Below are 21314 nucleotides of genomic sequence, written 5' to 3' on the forward strand. Positions count from 1 at the left end.
AGTGTTTCTGTGAAGACTAAGATAGCATTAGCAATATTTGTTACAGTGCCTAGCATTTATTGAGCACAGAGACAATAAATGCCAGCCTTTATTTTGTGTCCTTGACTGGCTGGAGTTACTGAGAGAGAAGGAAGAACTGAAGGCAATGCCAGGTTTCTCACCTGAGTTACTGGCTGGATAAAATATCATTCACTGCGATTGGGAAGCCAAGAGAAGAAACAGGCTGGTGGGCAGTGAGAAATAATGAAGTCAATTTTAGATATACTAAACTGAATTATGCCTGCAGGACACTGAAGTAAAAAATTCCCAGCAAGCAACAGGAAATACAAATAAAAACCAAAAGGCACGTTTCTCAGGAAAGAGCCTCAAGGCAGGCCAGATAGACTTGGAAGTCTTCAGCCAACTAGTAGCAGCTGAAAAAATGATTCCACAAGTGAGAAGTAGTGATCAGAAGGCTGAAAGATAACAGGAGGGAGTGGTGTCATAGAAATTAAGAAAGAAAAGAATTCTGAGGAGGAATCATAAGCCATCTCAAATAATGGATTGAAAAATGCATGGGGCACCTGGGTAGTTTAGTCTGTTGGGCATCCGATTCTTGTTTTCAACTCAGGTCATGATCTCAGGGCTGTGAGATCAAGCCCTGTATTGCGCTCTGCATTGGGCCCTGGGCTGGGCACAGAGCCTGCTTGGGATTCTCTCTCTCCCTCTCCCTTTGCCACCCCCTCCCCAATGTGTGTGTGCATGCATGCACACTGGAGCGCTCTCAAAAAAAAAAAAAAAAAAGAACATTAAATTTTATAATTAGGAGGACTGCAGTCAATTCAAGGAGAAAACAATTTAGTGTAGGGGTAACTGCAAGATACCTCTGCTAGCAAATGCAGTCACTGTGGAGACAGGGCCTACCCCTTCTCTATTCTTCCAAGACGCTTAGAAGTGGAGAGGAGAACTGGGCATGAGGATTTTTTTTCTCTACCAGAGGAGAAACTCGAATGTTTTAGAAATATTCTAACAAGAAGACTAGCTACAAAGGGAAAGGCTGAAGATATATGAAAAATGGAATTGCAGGGATGGGCAGGGTATAGGATCTAGAGCAAAGGAAGTAAAATTAAGTTTGGGCAGGTGGAAGGACACTTAATACTCTGAGAGAAGAGAAATAGGATAATGGGTGTGTATGTAAAGTAAGTTTATAATCCTGAGAAGGGGATGGAAGAAGCAGTAAGTTCACTCACAATGACCTTTCTGTGACTGGAAGTGGAGCCCACAGAAAAGAGTATGATGTGATAAGGATTTGGAACAGCCACAGGGGGAAAAAAAGGAGATGGATCAATGGATGGATGGATGCATGGATGGATAGTGCTAGCTGAGATTTTAGTTCAGACTACGAGGGTTGTGAACTCTAGTTACTCAGATCTTAGTTTGGATGATTCAACCCTGCCTCATTATTCCCTTTATATGGAACACCACAGGCCTTGCCCTATTTTAGAATGAATTTGAAGTCTTCTGCTATTTGAACATTTCATTAGCTTTGCTCCAGGCTCTCTCTCCTACTTGACCTTTCTTTTGACCTCTACAATTTTGCAATTTTATAGGACAGGCACATCAAACTTTTTTCTTTACACAAGGCCTGGTAAAAGGAAGCCAGTTTTTCTTATAGTTCATAACAACTGAACAACAAAAATTTGTATTTACTTTGGCTTTCCTATCGTAAAATTTCAATTAAAATTATTTTCCTCGCCACTAAATTATGTTTCCCACTCCACTTCTTAACCCTGAAAAACATTTCCCAAACTTGGCAAGGAAGTCACTTTGGATTCACAATCTAAAGAAGTGAGTAAAATAAATAACAATGGGCTTTAGAGCAGCTGTCTTATTTTATTTTGTTATAATTTTAAACATCCTCAAGTTGTATGCTTTCCTGCTTATTCAAATGGCAGCCTTTAGTTGATCTTTCATTACTACTTTAGTATCATCATTTATTCATTAAAACTCAGGTATTCAGTAAGTTATTAAGTTTATCAATAAGGTATGAAGTAGTTACTTGTTTTCCAAAATTGAAATGTGATTTTTAGAAATGTGTGTCATACCCTTCCAGCTATAAAACTAGCCAATTAAAATTATATGAATAGACAAGCCTACCCCACCTAATATATATATATTTTTTGCCCCCAAATTAAAAATCTTTTGTAAGCACCATCTAATTTCAGAGTAGTCTCCTAAAGCAGGGGTTGGCAAACTAGGACACACTTGTCCTACACCTGTTTCTTTTTACTGGAACATGGCCTCACTCATTCCTTTAGGTATTGTCTATGGCTGCTTTGGTGCTAAAAATCAACTTATTTCAACTTTAAGGCTATGTGAGAGACCATATGATCCACAAAGCTAAAAATGCACACCACTTGGCCCCTTACAGAAAATGTTTGCTGACTTCTGTCGTAAAGCCCTCCTATTCAAAGTATAGTCCATAGACCAGCAATATATAAGCAACGCCTGTGAATTTCTTAGAAACTCAGAATCTCAGACCCCACCCCAGACATAATCAATCAGAATCTCTATTTTCAGCTAGATCTTCCGGTGATTCTAAAAGCCTCAAAGTAAATACTGTTGCTCATTATTTGGAAATCTACAAATTAGCAAGGAGATATTCTAACTAGATCGTCACTTCAGAAATCTATCCCAATTACTTTCTATATGAAAACTTCAAATTCACTGTAATTTTAAACAAAGAAATAGGTTGAACGAACACTTATAAAATTTGTTTCACTGTAGCATCATGTTCTAAATAGATTTCATGACTTCTTTGAAATTTTTTATGACAGGGAATTCAAGTAAGAAATCAAGTAAGAGACTACCTGAGGAGGAAAATTTCTCCTATTTCTTTCTTCCTATTACAGATTTACCTTGTTAGGACAGTGGCTACACACTGGGTATACAAGTGTGTTTATATATGTACATTCAAAATAACCTCTTAGGATAAAATACAGCAAAATATTTTTAGAATGAAGTATCAAAGAATAAGATTAAAACTATCTTGTTAGTTAGCTTACCAGATTTTAAAGTATAGTTATATTTGAGTGGAGTGATATACTTCAAATGCATACACACACACAACCATATACACATATATTCACATATGTATATAGTCATAGGTTTTACTAATCAAGAAGATTACAAATACAGAAATAATTATGAACTAGTCTGTTAACACTAGTTATATTTAAAATGAGACTCTGCAAGCCTTTCCCCTTCAAAAGTATATAATTCTGGGGGCGCCTGGGTGGCTCAGTCGGTTAAGCGGCTGCCTTCGGCTCAGGTCATGATCCTGGGGTCCTGGGATCAAGCCCCGCATCCGGCTCCCTGCTCAGCGGAGAGCCTGCTTCTCCCTCTCCCTCTGCCTGCCACTCTGCCTACTTGTGCTCTCTGTCAAATAAATAAATAAAATCTTTAAAAAAAAGAAAAGTATATAATTCTGTGCTGTTTTATAATGAGCTTGTATTAATTCTATAATCACAAATTATAAATCAGTAAGGACAAATTTTAAGTCATGGTCACTGTCCTAACAAATAAACTTCTAAATTATTGAAAAATAGAAAATGCTATTAAAATATGAAGTCATTAGAAACATGACTGTGTACTGACTTCAGGGTTTCATGATAAATCTGAGGTAAAGATTATCTGGATAAATATTTACTTAAAAGATGTAAAAGGTGAGTATAAACATAAACACTTCACTGTAATGTATCATTCTTAAAAATACGTGGGAGCTGGGGTGCCTGGGTGGCTCATTCAGTTGAGCGTCTGAATCTTGGTTTTGGCTCAGGTCATGATCTCAGGGTCCTGGGATGGAGCCCCTTACTGGGCTCAAGGACTTCATTATAAATAAATATTAAAATAAAGTATTTACCATCCTAATGGAGCAAGTTGACTTATCAATCTACACATTAGTAAACTATGTTATAATAGAATTCAAAATTTCAACTTTAAGAGTTTCCTTATTTTTAAAAAGACTTTATTCTCCTTAGCATTTTATTTCGTTCCCTAGCTATACTGCCAACTTCTCTGGTCCTACTATCTCCTGTATAGCATAAGGATGGTCTGCATGAGGTCTTTAATCCATTTTGGATCTCAATCCTGCAATAATTATCCCTCCCTATACACACTAGTCTTCTATCTAGAATTTTGCCAACTAGAAATTTTAATTGAGTCATAATCCCATGCTTTGCCAGTGTGATATTAACTAATGTAATGACCTATGGGCACTGAAAGATCCTAAAGATGAGCAAAGTTCTTTAAAATGGAATTACATATGTATACATTTTATTTTTTTTTTAAGATTTTATTTATTTGAGAGAGAGAGAGAACGTGCACAAGCAGGGGGAGCGGCAGGCAGAGGGAAAGGAAGAAGCAGGCTCCCCGTGAAGCAGGGAGCCCAATGCGGGGCTCGATTCCAGGACCCTGAGATCATGACCTGAGCCGAAGGCAGACGCTTAAAGACTGAGCCACCCAGGCACCCTCGTATGTATACATTTTAAATATCTCTTATTGTACTACAATTCCTTGAAAATTAGTCAAAGGGAAATAAAGGTGTATCTGGTTGGATGAAAGTATGTATGTATTAACCCACAGTTTATCTATATATAGCAATCTACTAGCTTGCAAACTGAATAAAGTCAAACATTTTAACTTTATTCACCAGTGTGTTGAGGTAGAAAAATGCCCCAAATCATCCATCTGTGCTGAGTACTATCTTGATTAAACAAAGTCCTTATTCCATTGGAAGTTAGGGCAAATAGTACAAAAGATGTAAGAATAATGGGTTCCCAAGTCTTTAGATTTCATGAGTCAGTTAAAAAAAGATTATTTTGAAAAAAGGAAGTAACTGACACTGTGTTTTGTTGCCAAACTTTCACTTTGCCAAGAACAATGTTTGAAAATCACTACTATCTAGGGGCACCTGGGTGGCTCAGTCGGTTGAGTGTCTGCCTTCGGCTCAGGTCATGATTCTGGGGTCCTGGAATCGAGCCCCGTGACGGGATCCCTGCTCAGCGGGGAGTCGGCTTCTCCCTCTCCTTCTGCACCCCCCCATTCATGTGCTCTCTCTCAAATAAGTAAATTCTTAAAAAAAAAAAAAAAGAAGAAAATCATTACTATCTAATATCAGCATTATTTCATTAAAGAAAGTGTCTATATCAAAAGAATACAAGGATAAAATATCAAAATAAGTAACAATTACCAATAAAAGATAATTGGCAGGACGCCTGGGTGGCTCAGTCGGTTAAGCGTCTGCCTTCGGCTCAGGTCGTGATCCCAGGGTCCTGGGATCGAGTCCCGCATCGGGCTCCCTGCTCCATGGGGAGCCTGCTTCTCCCTCTGCCTCTGTCTCTCTCTCTCTCTCTGTCTCTCATGAATAAATAAATAAAATCTTTAAAAAAAAAAAAAAAAAAAGATAATTGGCAGCCAGTAGTAGGCCACAGTTAGATGTCTAGCTTAAAAAAATCTCAATTAAGAAAAGAAATACTCTGGGACCATGACTGCTTTATCACCTGGTATATCTGTTGCTTTAATTAGTAAACTTACACTTATTGCCTATGAGGATGGATATCATTGTTTTTATCCCATTTTAGAAAGGAAAAAATTAAGGCTTAGAGACACTGACTTGCTCAAAAGTTCTTCTGACAGTATATGGTGTAGCCTGGATTCGGAAGCCACCCCTTTTTTCTTTCTTTTTTTTTTTTTTAAAGATTTTATTTATTTATGTGAGAGAGAGAACATGAGTGAGGGGTGGGGGGGAGCGGCAGGCAGAGGGAGAGGCAGACTCTCTGCTGAGCAGGGAGCCTGACGTGGGGCTCCATCCCAGGACCCTGAGATCATGACCTGAGCCAAAGGCAGACACGTAACTGACTGAGCCATCCAGGCACCCTGGAAGCCACCTCTTCTGTCTTATAAGCCCTTTCATATACTAGGCTCCCTCTTATGATTTACAAAGATTGTTGACACATAAAAAGTTCCAAGAACAAAACTGGCAAGTGCTATCTCTCAAGTATTTCTTATCAGTGCTGTTCTATGCACGTGGACACCTGTGCCTTTTCAGTAAGCCATACATTAAACATTGTAAATTAGCATAGGCAAAAGCCATAGCAAACAGGTACAAAGCAAATACTCACTTGCTACATTACTTCATGAAAACAAGGAAACCGAGTATGATTTCTTACTGGATTTTGTTATATCTATTTAAGTCTCCATTCAGAACAATAATGGAATATATAAGACATGCATATATTTTAACCCTTTACTTCAAGAAGCCACAGTGCAGTACCTCAATATATTTATTAATAGTGACCACACTGCAACTGATGGCTCCAAACAGTATCTAGATAATGAAACTTCAGGATGCTCAAATATCAAGGCCAAGTTCTTGATCTATCTCCTTTGTCAGTAGGTTTTCTCTCCTACTGCAATTAGCCATCTGACATCTGTTTCATTAGTTCAAGGCAATAAAGAATCTGATTCAACAAAGAGGCAGCTCTCCAAAATCTATATGAAAAAGTTGTAGAGTCAACTTATTGTGCTCAATGTTCAATCTAGTGTGCCTGGAAAAGGACTTCTAATTTAAATACTAACACCCACTTACCTTGACCTCTAAGACTCGTATCACTGCCAAAGAATCCATGACCCCATTTCTTTTCTTTTTTTTAAAAAAATATTTTATTTATTTATTTGAGAGAGAGAATGAGCGAGAGAGACAGCACAAGCCGGGGGAGAGGCAGAAGGAAAGGGAAAAGCAGACTCCCCACTGAGCAGGGAGCTCGATGCAGGGCTCGATCCCAGGACCCATATCATGACCTGAGCCGAAGGCAGACGCTTAACCGACTGAGCCACGCAGGCCTTCCCATGACCTCATTTCTACTATGATTTTATTATTGTATTTGTTCGTATCTTCTTAACCCCCAAGAATTAAAGCCCCCAAAGTTAAGAAGGACAAGAAGTTAGAGAAAACTCTTTAATAACAGAAAAATAAACCTAATGTTGAATAAAAAAAGAATATTCTAATACAGCAATGCCAATCCTAAAACTGGAATTTTCTAGGATTAAATATTTTACTCATTGTATGCTTCCCTTCTACAACAACACATACTCATATATAAATGTAACGAAAATATAAATATTTCAGCATCTGATTACATCCAGGACACTATACATAGAAAATAACACAGAGGCGCCTGCCTGGGTGGCTCAGTTGGTTAAGCATTCAACTCTTGATACCTGGATTGTGAATTTAAACCCTGCGTTGGGCTCCACGCTGGGCATGAAGCCTACTAAAAAAAACAAAAACAAAAAAACCCACATGCAAGAGTATCAGATCACACGTGTTAATTTTTAGTCTGTAAAACGATTACCAAAAACCGTTCACCAAAAAGCAATTCACACAAAAACCAACTGTTCACTTCTTCTTTACTTTGCAGATTCCAAATAGGCAATATACTTAAAAAACAAACAAACAAGGCTTTAAAGAAATAAATTAAATTTAAAAGCATGTGTTTTTTTGCAATTGAGTATCTTCATATTTACCAAATATCACTTGTGACTGGAAAAAGATATAGAAAGGCAGATAACTCAGAATGATCCTGACAAAAAAGACCAACAGTTTCAGGAAGGCAGCAGATAGCTCTTGGTTTGTTAATTAACTATGAAATACTGTAGACTGCCAGTCAAATGCCATAGATAATATTTAAAGCAGGTTTAGTGAAAAGACGCTACTCTTCATTTGCACATTCCTAGAAGTCATGACATAATACCAATAATTGTAAAGTTTCCCTACCTTTTGACCATGAACTCTGCATCAAAAAAGTCATGATTACAACCAATAATTCATTCTATCCTCAAAAAGACTCATCTTCCCTTGTAATATTCGTGATGATAAATTTCTTAGAAGACAATAGAGGTTTTATGAAGAACTAAGACATTCTCCAAAATCTACAACACGTGGTGAATGCATGACATGCTATTTGTATAATATTTCTCAAGAAGGAGAAAAATTATTTAAAATCAGTTTCTCAGCAAGAGATTCAATAATCCAGACTTTGGATTCAGATAGCCAATTAACCAGAAATCTTACTTTTTTATATTACCTTTGACCAGCATTAAGGTTAAAATTTGAAATTTCCAGTAATAATACTTGATTTTGTTCTTTTGTTGTTGTTTCTTTTTATTTATAATCCTTGATTTCTATAATACAGCCCATCCTTAATAACTTTAAACAAAAGCATTGATTTTTTTCTCCTTGAAAATAAGTCTCTGTGGGTATTTCTAGCATAAAATAATAATCCTATGCCTACAAAGTTAACTTCTTGGCTTGAAGGTTATAGTCATATGCTGTTAAATTTTAATTTTTATCTAAATGTGCATTTTTTCATTCCAACAATAAGACTTTTGTTAACTAACACTATTGACTGCAATGAAGGAACACCCTTAACTTAAGAATGCTGGTTGGCCTTGACCCCTGCCTGACTCTACCGATCTTAAAATCACTACAAAGCAGACAAATTTAATGACTTCTTTCACTATTTTTCGTATCACTGTTATTAAATATTTTGATTCTTAATTACAAAACAAATGAGCTTTCGACATTGTGCTGTTTGCTAAACCCATCACTTTTTATATTATAATTTTTCCACTAAATTTATTTCTAGACTACAAAGTAACATTTCTACCCTAGGTGGGACCTATTATAATAATTGAATAGTTTTTATTTTTAGCACGCTGAAGAACTATAAACCTGCGGCTACATCACTGCTCCACTAGATGGGGCACAGGTAATGTGAAATTCACTGTTAGGAAATACGCAGCTTCTAGGCACCCCTAGCCATACCTAACTTCCTCCCCCATCAGGAGGACTTAAATAATGAGTTATCTTTGCGTGGGTCGGTCACATACCTAGATGCATTAACTCCTGGAAACTATAATTAAAGCAGATAACCACAATGTGAAATACTGATTACATATATAGTTATATTTGCCTGCTTGGCAATCACTGAGAAAACTGAACGAATGAATGGGGAAAACTAATGTGAAGTGAACTGGAGATGTTGATTAAGTAGACTAGAAGAGAAAAATAATGACTTATAAAGTAGTGAGAAGTTGGGGAAGCCATATAGACACTTTAATCTGAAGTTACTGCCTCTGTCTCATTATTTAACATGGTAACATTTTCAGAAACAACTAAGAAAATAACTTAAAAGTATAATTGATCCAAATACACAAAGAAAATGCTTCCTAATAGAGAAGTCTGCACGTGTAACATTACAGTATACCTTTTAACTCAAAGTTTGCTAAGTCAGTATAATAATTTTTCTTAATATGCCTTTTGAAGTCCATTAAATCCCTGTCTGAAAACATACTTTGCAAAGTTCTTCATTTTGTTATTTCCTAAAGGTCCTGTGCTTATATAAAAGCGAAAATTTCTAAGTTTTGTTATGGACTATGCTTGTCCCCCCTTCCACACTCTCTCCCATTTATATGCTGAAACCTTACCCCTCAATGTGATAGTATTAGGAGGTGAGGCCTTTGGGGGGTAAATAGGATTAGATGAGATCATGACAGTGAAACCTGATCTAAGCCTTGTAAGGATACAATGAGGAGGCCATGTGCAACCCAGAAGCTCTCATCAGAACCCAACTAAACTGCCACCCTGATCTTAGACTTCCAGTCTCCACAACTGTGAGAGGAACAAATTTCTGTGGTATATAAGCCACCCAGTGTATGGTACTTTGTAGTAGTCTCAACTAAAAAAATTTCTAACAAACATAAAAGAATATGAAAAAATAATGAATACAAGAAAAGGGTTTTATTTCTAATCTCAACTCTCCCAATGAATTATTGATTCAAATTGCTGATTTCATTAGACCTTTCATGTAATATTTACTAAATATCAAAAAATGTTGTTTTTTCTTCCCTTGAGGAGTTTATGTTTTTAGGGATAAACAACTGAGAGCCACAGTAAACATAGTCCTCTCAATTTTTTTTTCCACTTCTACCAATTAGCTTATTTAGGGGGAAAAAAAAGCCTAAATGTTTAAAATCTGCAAAGGAGAGCAAAAGACTGCTTTTTTTAATAAACCAATTAGACACAATTATTTTACTCTCATCATGTTTGATATTCATGGTGCCAGAAATTAAAAAAATAAAGGAAAAAGTCCCTTCATTTTATGATTCTTAACTACCCTGCTTTTCTTTAGTTTCTAGTGAAGCAAATCCCTGTTTAGTAAATTATCTTAGAATCTAGCTATCATTTATTATTAGATTTCCCTTTAAAAATAAACTGACATCTATGATGACTGGTCTTTAAAGTGTATTTAAAACACTGAAAATTCAAAAGAAATACCTAATGGAAAAATGTTCCAACATAATGTTAAATAAAAAAAGGTTTATAAAACAGTATGTATACTATGATCCCAAGTTTAATTTTTAAAATATGCAAAGAATGGAAAGATATACATTAAAATGTTGGCAGTCACTTTCTGTTTATAAGTTTTCCCGTTTTTTTTTGTTTTTTGAATTTGCAACAAAGAATTTGCACTACTTTTATATAATCAGGAAAAATATTTATATTAACATCATTGTTTAAGTTATAAAAGAATACATAGACTGTTACAAAGATATTTTTGTAAATGCATGATACTGCAAATTAATGAAATACATCAATCAGATTTCTATGAAAATAAAGTCTGAAGATTTCAACTTTCTCAAAAGGTAGAGAAGTTGTTTCCTAGTACAAGCTCTCACTCTACTGGTGACATAGAGAATATACTTATTCTGACATTTCTGAAGTACAGCTACTGCATTATTTTCCACAAGCACTAGATGGCAGGGTTTTCACTAAAAAACTCAGTTTCACCAATTAACACTATATTATATGCCTTTGTTGTCTGTGGTTTCTGTTAACATGCCATCATCTATCATTATATTTATTATATACCTTTTTTGGACTGTGTCTGTACCAACACAAGGTAATTTTAAATTACAGTTTCACTCATGGCCTTGAGTATTTAACAGTTGATTTATCATATATAAAATTAAATTATCCAACTTATAAATTGAAAGGAATTCATATATATATATGTGAACATAATGTACATATTTCAAAACTGTGGTTTTAGGGCTGTATTAAGAAATATGCAATCTAAGTCTCTAATCTAACACTATCTCATATTAAAACTGAATGAGTAAGAGCAGCTGGCTGGCTTGGTCAGTGGAGCATAAGACTCTTGATCTCAGGGTTGTGAGTTCAAGGCCTACATTGGGTGTACAGATTATTTAAAAAAAAAAATCTTAAAAAAATTGAATGACTAATAACACATTGAAAACAGAGGTCATCAATACTGGTTCTAGTTTAATAAAAAATGCAAAGATGGGGCACCTGGGTGGCTAAGTCGGTTAAGCGTCTGCCTTTGGCTCAGGTCATAATGGGGGGGACAGGCTCTGAAATCGAGCACCATGTTGGACTCCCTGCTCAGTGGGGAGTCTGCTTCTCCCTCTCCCTCTGCCCTTCCCCAGCTCATGCTTGCTCTCTCTCTTGTACTGTCTCTCTCTCTCAAATAAATAAAATCTTTTAAAAAAAAAATGCAAAGGTAATTTTTTAAAAAGATTTATTCATTTATTTTTAGAGAGAGAACGTGTGCACGCTCGAGTGAGCAGGAAGAGGGGCAGATGGAGAGGGAAAGAATCTCCAGCAGACTCCCCGCTCACCACGGAGCCCCCCATTGGGCTCTGGGACTGGATCTCATGACCCTGAGATCACGACCTGAGCCAAAACCAAGAGTCAGATGCTCAACCAACTGAGCCACCTAGGCATCTCAAAATGCAAAGATGATTTTTAAGAAATTAGTTAAATGCCCACAGAATTCCAGTTATTTAAGAGAATACTGAAATGCTTTTCTCTAACTCCAAAAGCTTCTAACATCTATAATGCTTATGAATTTTGGTGGGGGTAGAAGAGAATTTGCAAGGGAAAATGATATTCCAGGAAGAGAAAACAGCAAGAGTAATAGTCATGGCATCTCAAAAGTACAGTTTATTCAAGGGATGCCAGGGTTATCATAGGGTGCACTGGAGAAATAGCTGAAGATAAAGCTGGAAAAGTTGGGTAGGATCACTTGGGGAAGGACTGTTCTGCTGTACTTGGGAGTCGACATCATTTTGAAGGCAGTGAGAAAACCACTGAAGACTTTTAAGCAAGGAAGAGCTGTGACTAAGATCTGTTTTCACAGAGGTAACAATATACAGGATGAATTCAAAGAGTGAAAGTTTGGAGTAGGGGAGAAGGAGGACTGAAGTTCACTGGCCAAGGCCTTATAAAGGGCAAAAACACTGAGGGTACAAAGACAAAATATTCCAATAACACTTCAAAACGCAGGAATGAGTATATTTGGCAAAGGATAAATACAGTGAATAAAGGTTTCAAGCCTTGATAAGTGGATGGAGACTGATGTCTTAAAGACAGGCTAGAGTCTGAATAATTTTAAGTGCAAGATGCTTTCTGATATCCAGGCTGCAAGATCTACTAGCTAGAAACAGGAGAGAAGTGAGCTATAAAGAAATAAAAAGAAAAAAAAATAAGATTATGATTTTTGGTGGCTTATGAAGAGTCTCATTACATTATCAACATTAGATGCATACCCCTTGTTACCAAGTAATTAATGTCATCGAGCAGCAAGAGTATAAATTTGAATTGAACACAATATCACATAGCAAAATAAATTTTGCAACTGAACGGTACTAATGTAAACTATGGGATGGTATTGCACCGTTGGGTATAACTTAGTCAATTTAGATTATTAATCACTCATCAACTACTTCTAACACACATATACAAAATTTACTGGCAAGTATATGATTTATGTTTCATATAGAGATTTATTAAGATGTTTAAAATACCCACACACATTTCATTTGAAGTGAAGCCAAAAGTTTTAAATATAGATTCATAAGACAGAAAAATATAAGTTTACTACTAATAAGAGCTGGTTATACAATGATTATTAATAAATATTGTTAGTATTAAACTTCCTATTTATAGAGTCCCTCAAATAGATTTTATTTGATCTCTACAAGCTGTCTATGAAGCAAGCTGGAGCTGGTAGTAATAATAGCAACAATAACAACCATAATACTCTGGCAACACACATATCTTAAACTAGAATTTATTTTCTACTCTTCACTTTTCCCCAACCCCTCAGTTTGTGGAACAAACTAGAGTTCTTAGATACTCTTATTTGGAAATTTATAGTATTTAAAACTTGAGCTTTCCTGACATAAATAAACTAGATTAGAACACGGCCTACTGAATTTTCTGAAAGTCTTTGAAATACAGAAAATACAGACCAACGAAATTTAATGTTGTTCCACAATGAAATGCATCTAATTTGATCTAGACATATAAATTAGGTGCCGTAAATGCTTGCTAATTATTACACAAAACTGAAATCTAAGGAGAAGTCCAATCCAATTATTAAATTGATAAAAATCTGACCATTTATACATGCACTTAGTAAAACTTTCACATTGCTGATATAAATTTAGCCTTCATCAACTGTTTAAATGAAATTCCATCCCAAAAGGATAAACAGCAATCAAAGTTTCTTTTTAGACATTTCTTGAATTTCATTTTTTAAAAAACCATTGCATTACCTAGGTAAGGAGTTTAAAATATTCTCCATTCATCTAAAGGCTGAGCCAAACTGAAAACCTTAAGTCATTTATATTTTATAGAGGCAGGGACCTCCACATGTTATCTTACATATAAGCAGCCTCTGGCTCCTATCTGTTTTAGTATTTCAACAGAGTTGGAATGGATTTAAAAAGAAGAAACAGGAATACTTACTTGAACTTGGCAGGTGAAAGAGGAGTAGGAGGAAACATTCCTGGTTCAAAAGAGTCAAAATAAGTCACTGTCCAAGAAAAGCTACAGCAGGAGAATCCAGCAGATAGAGATATTATAAGTAGAGTCCAGAATCCTTAATGGGAAGAGAGGAGGAAAACTTTAATTATTAACACCAAAGCCATTTAAATTAAACCAATATCTTCATGTTCAAAAGATCATATGTATTTCTGAACTTCTGAATTGCATGTAGGTGACATAAGAGATTTGAGCTTAGTACAAGCAAACCCATGCAAAAGTATAAAATACTAAAGCACAATTAGAAGTCATATCATTTAGGGGCACCTGGGTGGCTCAGTGGGTTAAGCCTCTGCCTTCAGCTCAGGTCACGATCCCAGAGTTCTGGGATCGAGCCTCACATCTGGCTCCCCGCTCAGTGGGGAGTCTGCCTCCCCTCTCCATCTGCCTCTCTCCCAGCTCATGCTCTCTCTCTCAAAATAAATAAATAAAACCTTTTAATAAAAGAAAAAAAGTCATATAATTTAATATCTTAACATTTCAATAAGTTAATAAAATAATTAAAAATAGTTATAAATAACATTTTATAGTTTAATATTTCAATTATTTAACATTCAAAAGAGTACAAATTTAACTTAAGAATATAAGTTATCATCAGCTTTATAAAATTCAACTATAGATAAAATGGTTAAAATACTTCACTGTTAAAATGTCTTGACATTTTTCATTTACTTGGTGAATCACAGCTTGCTATCTTTTATTACCTAGTATTAAGTGACTCCTTTCTTTCCATACCATGCACTTTTGACATAAGAATTCACTGATTTGAGGAATTCTTAATCTCAGGAAACAAACTGAGGGTTGCTGGAGTGGTGGGGGGTGGGAGGGATGGGGTGGCTGGGTGATAGACGTTGGGGAGGGTATGTGCTATGGTGAGTGCTGTGAAGTGTGCAAGACTGTTGAATCACAGATCTGCACCTCTGAAGCAAATAATACATTATATGTTAAAAAAAAAAAAAAGAAGATAGCAGGAGGGGAAGAATGAAGGGGGGAGAAAAGGAGGGGGAGATGAACCATAAGAGACTATGGACTCTGAAAAACAAACTGAGGGTTCTAGAGGGGAGGGGGGTGGGGGGATGGGTTAGCCTGGTGATGGGTATTAAAGAGGGCACGTTCTGCATGGAGCACTGGGTGTTATATGCAAACAATGAATCATGGAACACTACATCAAAAACTAATGATGGAATGTATGGTGACTAACATAATAAAAAAAGGCAAAAAAAAAAAGAATTTACAGTGTCTACTCTTTATAGCTTTCCTATAAACATTATAAACCTAATCTGATTCTTCAATTTTCCTCAGTATATGAACAAAATTTAACTCCCAATTTACAAATGGGTTGGGACCTAGGTTTTAGTTTCAGTCAGAGTGGAAGACTGCAAGATTTTCTCAAAGAAATCTTAAGTCAAAAGCATAGTATTATATTGGACTCAAGGAAGGGGTAAAAGACTGAGAAATGGAAGAAAGAGGGAAATGAAAAAAGTGAGAATAGAGGGAATAGATTAATTTGACGGTTTTTAGATATATATTCAAACTGCCTCCTTAAGAGAGTTTACTAAGTGTGTGTCATAGGCCTCAGTAGTACTGGGAGGGAGGAAAGGTTGAGAAGACTACAGTTGAGAATGACTTACGAATTACCAAATTTCCTGGCTGCACAAATGTGCAACCAAGATGCCTTTTAGCAAGAAGTAGTTAAGAAATATGTGCATAAGTCTGTTTGTAATCCATACAAAGCCCAGTAATAGACTAATAGCTAAAAGACAAACTCAGAGCAATGAAGTATTAAGAAATACTGTGACAATGTATTTTTTGAAAGATTAACCTTAATTTTTTCTCACTAGTTCCCTTTCCTTTACCCCCTTTTAAATGATAGCGGACTGTGTATTCACTGCTCCAGGATGTGAGAAAGAAAAATAGTCCCAGTGTCTCTTTGGTTTTTATGTTGCAAAATGATTAAGGGAACTAGGATAGATACAAGCAAGAGGAGGGTAGACCAACACAAAATATCTTGAATAGACATGAAAGATAATGAGTTGATTGGGATACAGACAAAATGTTTGTGTAGAACAAGGAGAAAGAAAGCGAGGGCTTAATGCACAGGTGAGAAAGATTTCTCCTTGTTTGAAGAAAGTGGTGTATCTGTTTGCCCTTGTGTGTATATATGGAGAAGGGGGGCTAGTACTGCTGGGGCTTCCTGGCAGAGCCATGGAGAGGCCACACAACAGTCCAGAGGGATTATAGCTATATACAGTATCTTGACAGATGGGCCCAGAGCCAGGCCTACAGATGTCTCTCCCCTAAGTGGGGCATAGAAAGAGCAGATGGTGATGTGGCTATAAAAGTACGACATCTGAAAGGCCATTCTGGCCAGAAAGCAAGATGTTTCAGCAGTAACTCACTTGAGCAAATGTTCTGAGGACTAGATTGCACCCCACCCCAATGTCCTGGCACAATGTCAGACTTTAGAACCTTAACCCAACCCGGGACTAGGTAGAGAGAACCTCAGCAGAGACTGAGGTACAACCTTCCTGCCAACAGTGAGATAGGGGACCAAAATAAAAATTATAAGCGTACTTAATGTACAGCCACAACTTAAGGATGGTTATTCTGCCAAATAGCTATTACTTGTTATAATTTAGATGAATACTGCTAAAGGGGAGAAAATAATTGACAAGTTTACGCTAAGTTTAATATCGTATAATACATAAAGTCTGCAGAACAAAGACAGTAATTATGAAAAATCAATTATCTGTTTGGGGACTGCTGTGGAATGATGGAAACTTCTAAGTATCTAAAAAAAAGTGAGAAAGTTACAAAATAACACATTAAAAAAGTAACAAAGTCGGAGGCTCTCTAGAGCCCATCAAGCTTTTCCATTCAGGGTCTTTAAAAGAATATCTGTCAAAATTAATACAAGAATATTCTTGAGTTTTCAAAACTGACCACTATTCCACAATCTAAGTGTTTGTCTCACTTTGGGCTTTTTTATTTTATATTTACTTTGAACTGATCAACAGTTACACTGCTGATAAAAGTCAATTCACAATGAAAGGTCTAAAAAAGTACACTGTAATATCGTGGTCTAAAAGTGCTTATGCTTCAGAAAGTAACTCAATTTGTTTGTGAACAAGCAGAAAAGCCATACTTGGTGGCACCTAGGAATAACTAAATCTGTAACAAGTCCCTTCCTCCAGAATCCTGAAGCTAAAAACTTGACAATTAATGTTATGTAACCCCATTTTACCAAGAGTTAACATAATTTGTAAACAGTACAAAAGCATATAAAAGTTAAAGTCTTCCTACCTCAATTCACCAATTCCACTCCTAAAAGCAATCAAATAAGTTTGTTGTGCACCTTTCCTAAAAATTATAGTTACCTAGGTAACGTAGGTATATATATATTCCATTTTCCACAAGTGGAATTCTCACCAGAAAAACTGTCCTGTGCTTTACTTTTCCTACATAACAATGTTTGAGACCTTTCATAGCAGTACACATAGCCACAATTCTATTGCATATTTTTATGATTCCACCATTTTTTTAAGACTTATTCATTTGATAGAGGGAGAGAAAATAGGGAGAAAGAATTTAAGACATAGAAAAGATCACTAAAATCTCATAATGTATCTTAGATTTATAAAAGGATCCAATAGACCAATATTTCAAGATTAAATAAGCTTTATTGCATCAAAAACATAACTCAACTTTAGTCTCTGGAAAATGCCCCAAGAAAGAATAAAAGTCACAAAATATCCACTTTTACAAATAGTATTGCTCAAGAGAATTGAAAACTGGGTCCAACAGACCTTGCATTATATTGAGCATTAAAGCATGAAGCCAGTTAAGTGACTTTAACTTTGAGTAGTTAAGGATAGGTTCTGAGATCTTGTAATTTCGAAAAAAGAAAATCTGCAGGGTTTTCTTGTTGTTGATTATGTCAGGTTTGGGAACTACTAGACCAGTGGTTTTCATGAACTACAAGCATCAGCATCACTAGAAACTTATTAAAAATGCAGAATTCCTGGGCTCCATCCCACACCTAGTGAATCAGAAACTCTAGAACCGGTGAAGTCTAGTAAAATAAGTTTTAAGTCTTCCAGCTAATTCTAATGCCAGCTAAAGTTTTACTTCATTAGCCTAAGAAACATCCCCCAGATCACCAATTTCTTGAGATTTAGAGCTCCCAATGTGTGCTTCTCATTACTGCTTCTATGTAGTAGGGAGACCGCAATGATTTTTATGACTAATAATTTGGCTGCACAATGGTAATTCTTGCTAATAACCCATACTGTTTGTCCCTTACTATTGTGCCTAAACTGTCTTGTGACATAAAAATTCTAATATACATGGTGGTGAATTTTGGTTCAGAAGATAATTTATACGGATGAATGCCAGGACGGTTGGTAATACTAGGTGAAATAACACATGTAAAAAAATTAATAAAGTTTGCATGTTGTAAAGGTTAAAAGTATTATTAATTGCTGAATGTGTTACTTATATTTTTCTAAACTTAAATTTGTGCTTTTCTTTAAACAAAGTTTTTCTTATTGAGAGTTAGAGTCATTCATTACAGAAAATAGAGAATAATAAGATCTAAAACCCAGGTAAACTATCTAAAATTTTGGTTGCATCCTTCCAGTCCTTTTGGGCTTTCATTTTTCTCTTCTTTTTTGCCTTAGTCACCATTCTTTAACTAATATGAATAAGCAATACACACAATTTTACAAACCCCGCCACAGAATAGGATAATGTATTAGTGAAATTTTCCATGAAATATTTGAGTTACCCCACCCAGCTTCAGAGAGCACTATATCATATCCTTAATACACAGTGGCCTCAAATTACAACAGTCATACATTCACTGAAAATAGTTCAAGTTCACAGTTTCAGTCATTTTTCACTGTAAGGAAGAAACTGAGTGGTTGTTTTCAACCTGTGCCTTTCTAAAAGAATGGGTCACTTCCCAACACACCCTTTCTCTTCGAAATTTTTACCAAGTCTCTAATGTTCTGTATCATGAAATTATGAAGGTAGAGTCTCACTTATCTCTTGGCAGAGTAAATAACTGATAAACTCTTCAAATGAGTTGGCTTCATCTTTGATTAAACTGAGTAGATATCAATCATCTCTGTAAATGTTCAGAAGCCTGTAAACATCTCAATCATAAAGCACAACTAGATGGGCAGCTTAAAAACAATAGCCCTTGACAATGCAAGATGCTAGATATCTGGTCTTATCCACAAGAGGGACTTAATGTTAACTATTAACTAGTAGATGTCAAACAGTGACAAGTACCAAAAATCAAAAGCTTTTCAGACTGAAGGAACTCCATGAAGTCGATTACAATTCCTATATGGCATACTTACCACATGTATATTAAAAGTACTAGTCCTACATTTAATTTAATGACAATAGTCTTAGATTAAGCATTTTTTGGTAACAGCAAATCCTTCTATTTTTCTTATGTGCTTATTTCAGGTTTGCCTCAAATAAAAGGTCATTTTATCACACCCTGTAGTAAGACTATGAAAAAAAATGCAAAAATTGGAAATAGAACGAAGTGTGTGAAAAGTCATAAAACTTGGAAAATGTGACAGATACAAAAGTCAATGTACAAAAATGAAACAATTCATATGTTGTATATTAGTGCAATCAATTTGGCCTGAGAATAACCTTTAGCAGGAAGGACTAAAATGCAATTTTAAAACTTAAGTTTTATTTATCTCCCTGAAAAACAGGCTTACAGTAGGGGATGGTTTGTAGGACAATTATAAAAGGAAAGCCCTTCCAATGCCACCTAGGGAAGATTAGGGGAGATGAGTTCCAAAACCAGGTGACATTATCTCTCACACCTCCCTGGCTGGTCTACCTCACCAATAAAGATGAACACTGATAGCCTAATCCTATTAGCCATTAGGATCAATTAACTCCCCAAATGCACTGATACCATGCTCATCATGAACCTCTTTTGTTTAAATTATAAACAATTTCCCATGAAGACTTCTTTTAGGCAAAGATGACAAGAGAATGGCAGTGTCGCAGATCCTTTCGAAGTTAGGTTTCTTAAGAGACATTTGTGCTTATACGTTATATCTTATCAGTCTGTCACTAGTCAACTTGCAAGGATTTTAAATGCTCTTAAACACACTTTTTAGGGGCCCCTGGCTGGTTCAGTCAGTAGAATGTGCGACTCTTGATCTTGTGGTCCTAAGTTTGAGCCCCATGTTGGGTACAGAGATTACTTAAAAATAAAATCTTCAAAAACAAAAAAAACTACACTTTTAAAAAATGAGATTCTCACCCTGCAAAAAGTATTTCTTAAACTGTGGGGCATCAAAATCACCTGTAAAAAAATGAAGATTCTTGGAGTCTACCCTGGGCTGAAAGAAAACCCAGAAGTACTTTTTAAAAGAAAGTCCAGGGCGCCTGGGTGGCTCAGTTGGTTAAGCGACTGCCTTCGGCTCAGGTCATGATCCTGGAGTCCCTGGATCGAGTCCCGCATTGGGTTCCCTGCTCGGCAAGGAGCCTGCTTCTCCCTCTGACCCTCTCCCCTCTCATGTGCTCTCTCTCTCTCATTCTCTCTGTCTCAAATAAATAAATAAAAATAAATAAATAAATAAATAAAAAATAAAAGAAAGTCCAGGTCATTCTTAAACATACTAAAGCGAGAGCTGCTGCTAAAATCTGCTCTTAATGAGCTTTACCAATCTTGGACTAGGCTTAAATTGCAATAAAAAAATCTATAGTGTGCAAAATTTTTATTAATCTGTCTAGAAAGAGAACTCTTTGATGGGAGAAGTTACTATGCTTACATTATTTGATTCTAAAAACCAGCTGATTCTCAAAGAATTGAGGAAATTTATAATAAAATTTAAATAGGAATCACTGAAATATAAAGATAAGGAGTATAGACAATAATAATTACAGCAAAAAAAGGGTAATACACAAAACAATCAAACATTACACTTACCTATGAGGTACCTAGCAAACAAGGCAAAATAAATGCAATGAAATACAACAAAATCAGTAGGATTTAAAAAGGCTGCATTCTGCTTTTCCTGTAAATAGTGGACAAATTCAACAGTTTTTATGAAAGATTGTTTCTTCATGTGAAAACTTTTATATCAATTATAAACAGGTAAGGATATAATTCCACAGGCATTACTTCAAGGATAAGCTAATGCAGCAATCCTTCTTCATATCTAAGTTAACTCAAGGTTAATTTGAATCCAAGTCAAACTTTGAAAAAACTGGCCTATTTTCAACAATCAGCTGTCTCAATTGGACTTTTAAATGGAGCCTAGTAGTCAAGTCAAAACATTTTTCTGTAAAGAGGTTATGTTGTATTTTTCTCCCAACGGAA

General features: G+C 35.8%; 1 protein-coding gene across 3 annotated transcripts in view; it reads right to left on the reverse strand.

Annotated features, from left to right (window-relative positions):
• ARL6IP6 (ADP ribosylation factor like GTPase 6 interacting protein 6) overlaps positions 1-21314 on the reverse strand; it is a 234669-nt gene that overhangs the window by 209565 nt on the left and 3790 nt on the right. For all 3 annotated transcript variants that reach the window (XM_032410397.1, XM_032410405.1, XM_032410388.1), the window contains exon 3: positions 13877-14009. In XM_032410397.1, coding sequence (XP_032266288.1) covers positions 13877-14009 — 133 coding nt within the window. The remainder of the gene's footprint in view (positions 1-13876; positions 14010-21314) is intronic.

This window comes from Phoca vitulina, unplaced genomic scaffold (assembly GCF_004348235.1).
Source record: "Phoca vitulina isolate PV1807 unplaced genomic scaffold, GSC_HSeal_1.0 scaffold1, whole genome shotgun sequence".
NCBI classification, from domain to species: Eukaryota; Metazoa; Chordata; class Mammalia; order Carnivora; family Phocidae; genus Phoca; species Phoca vitulina.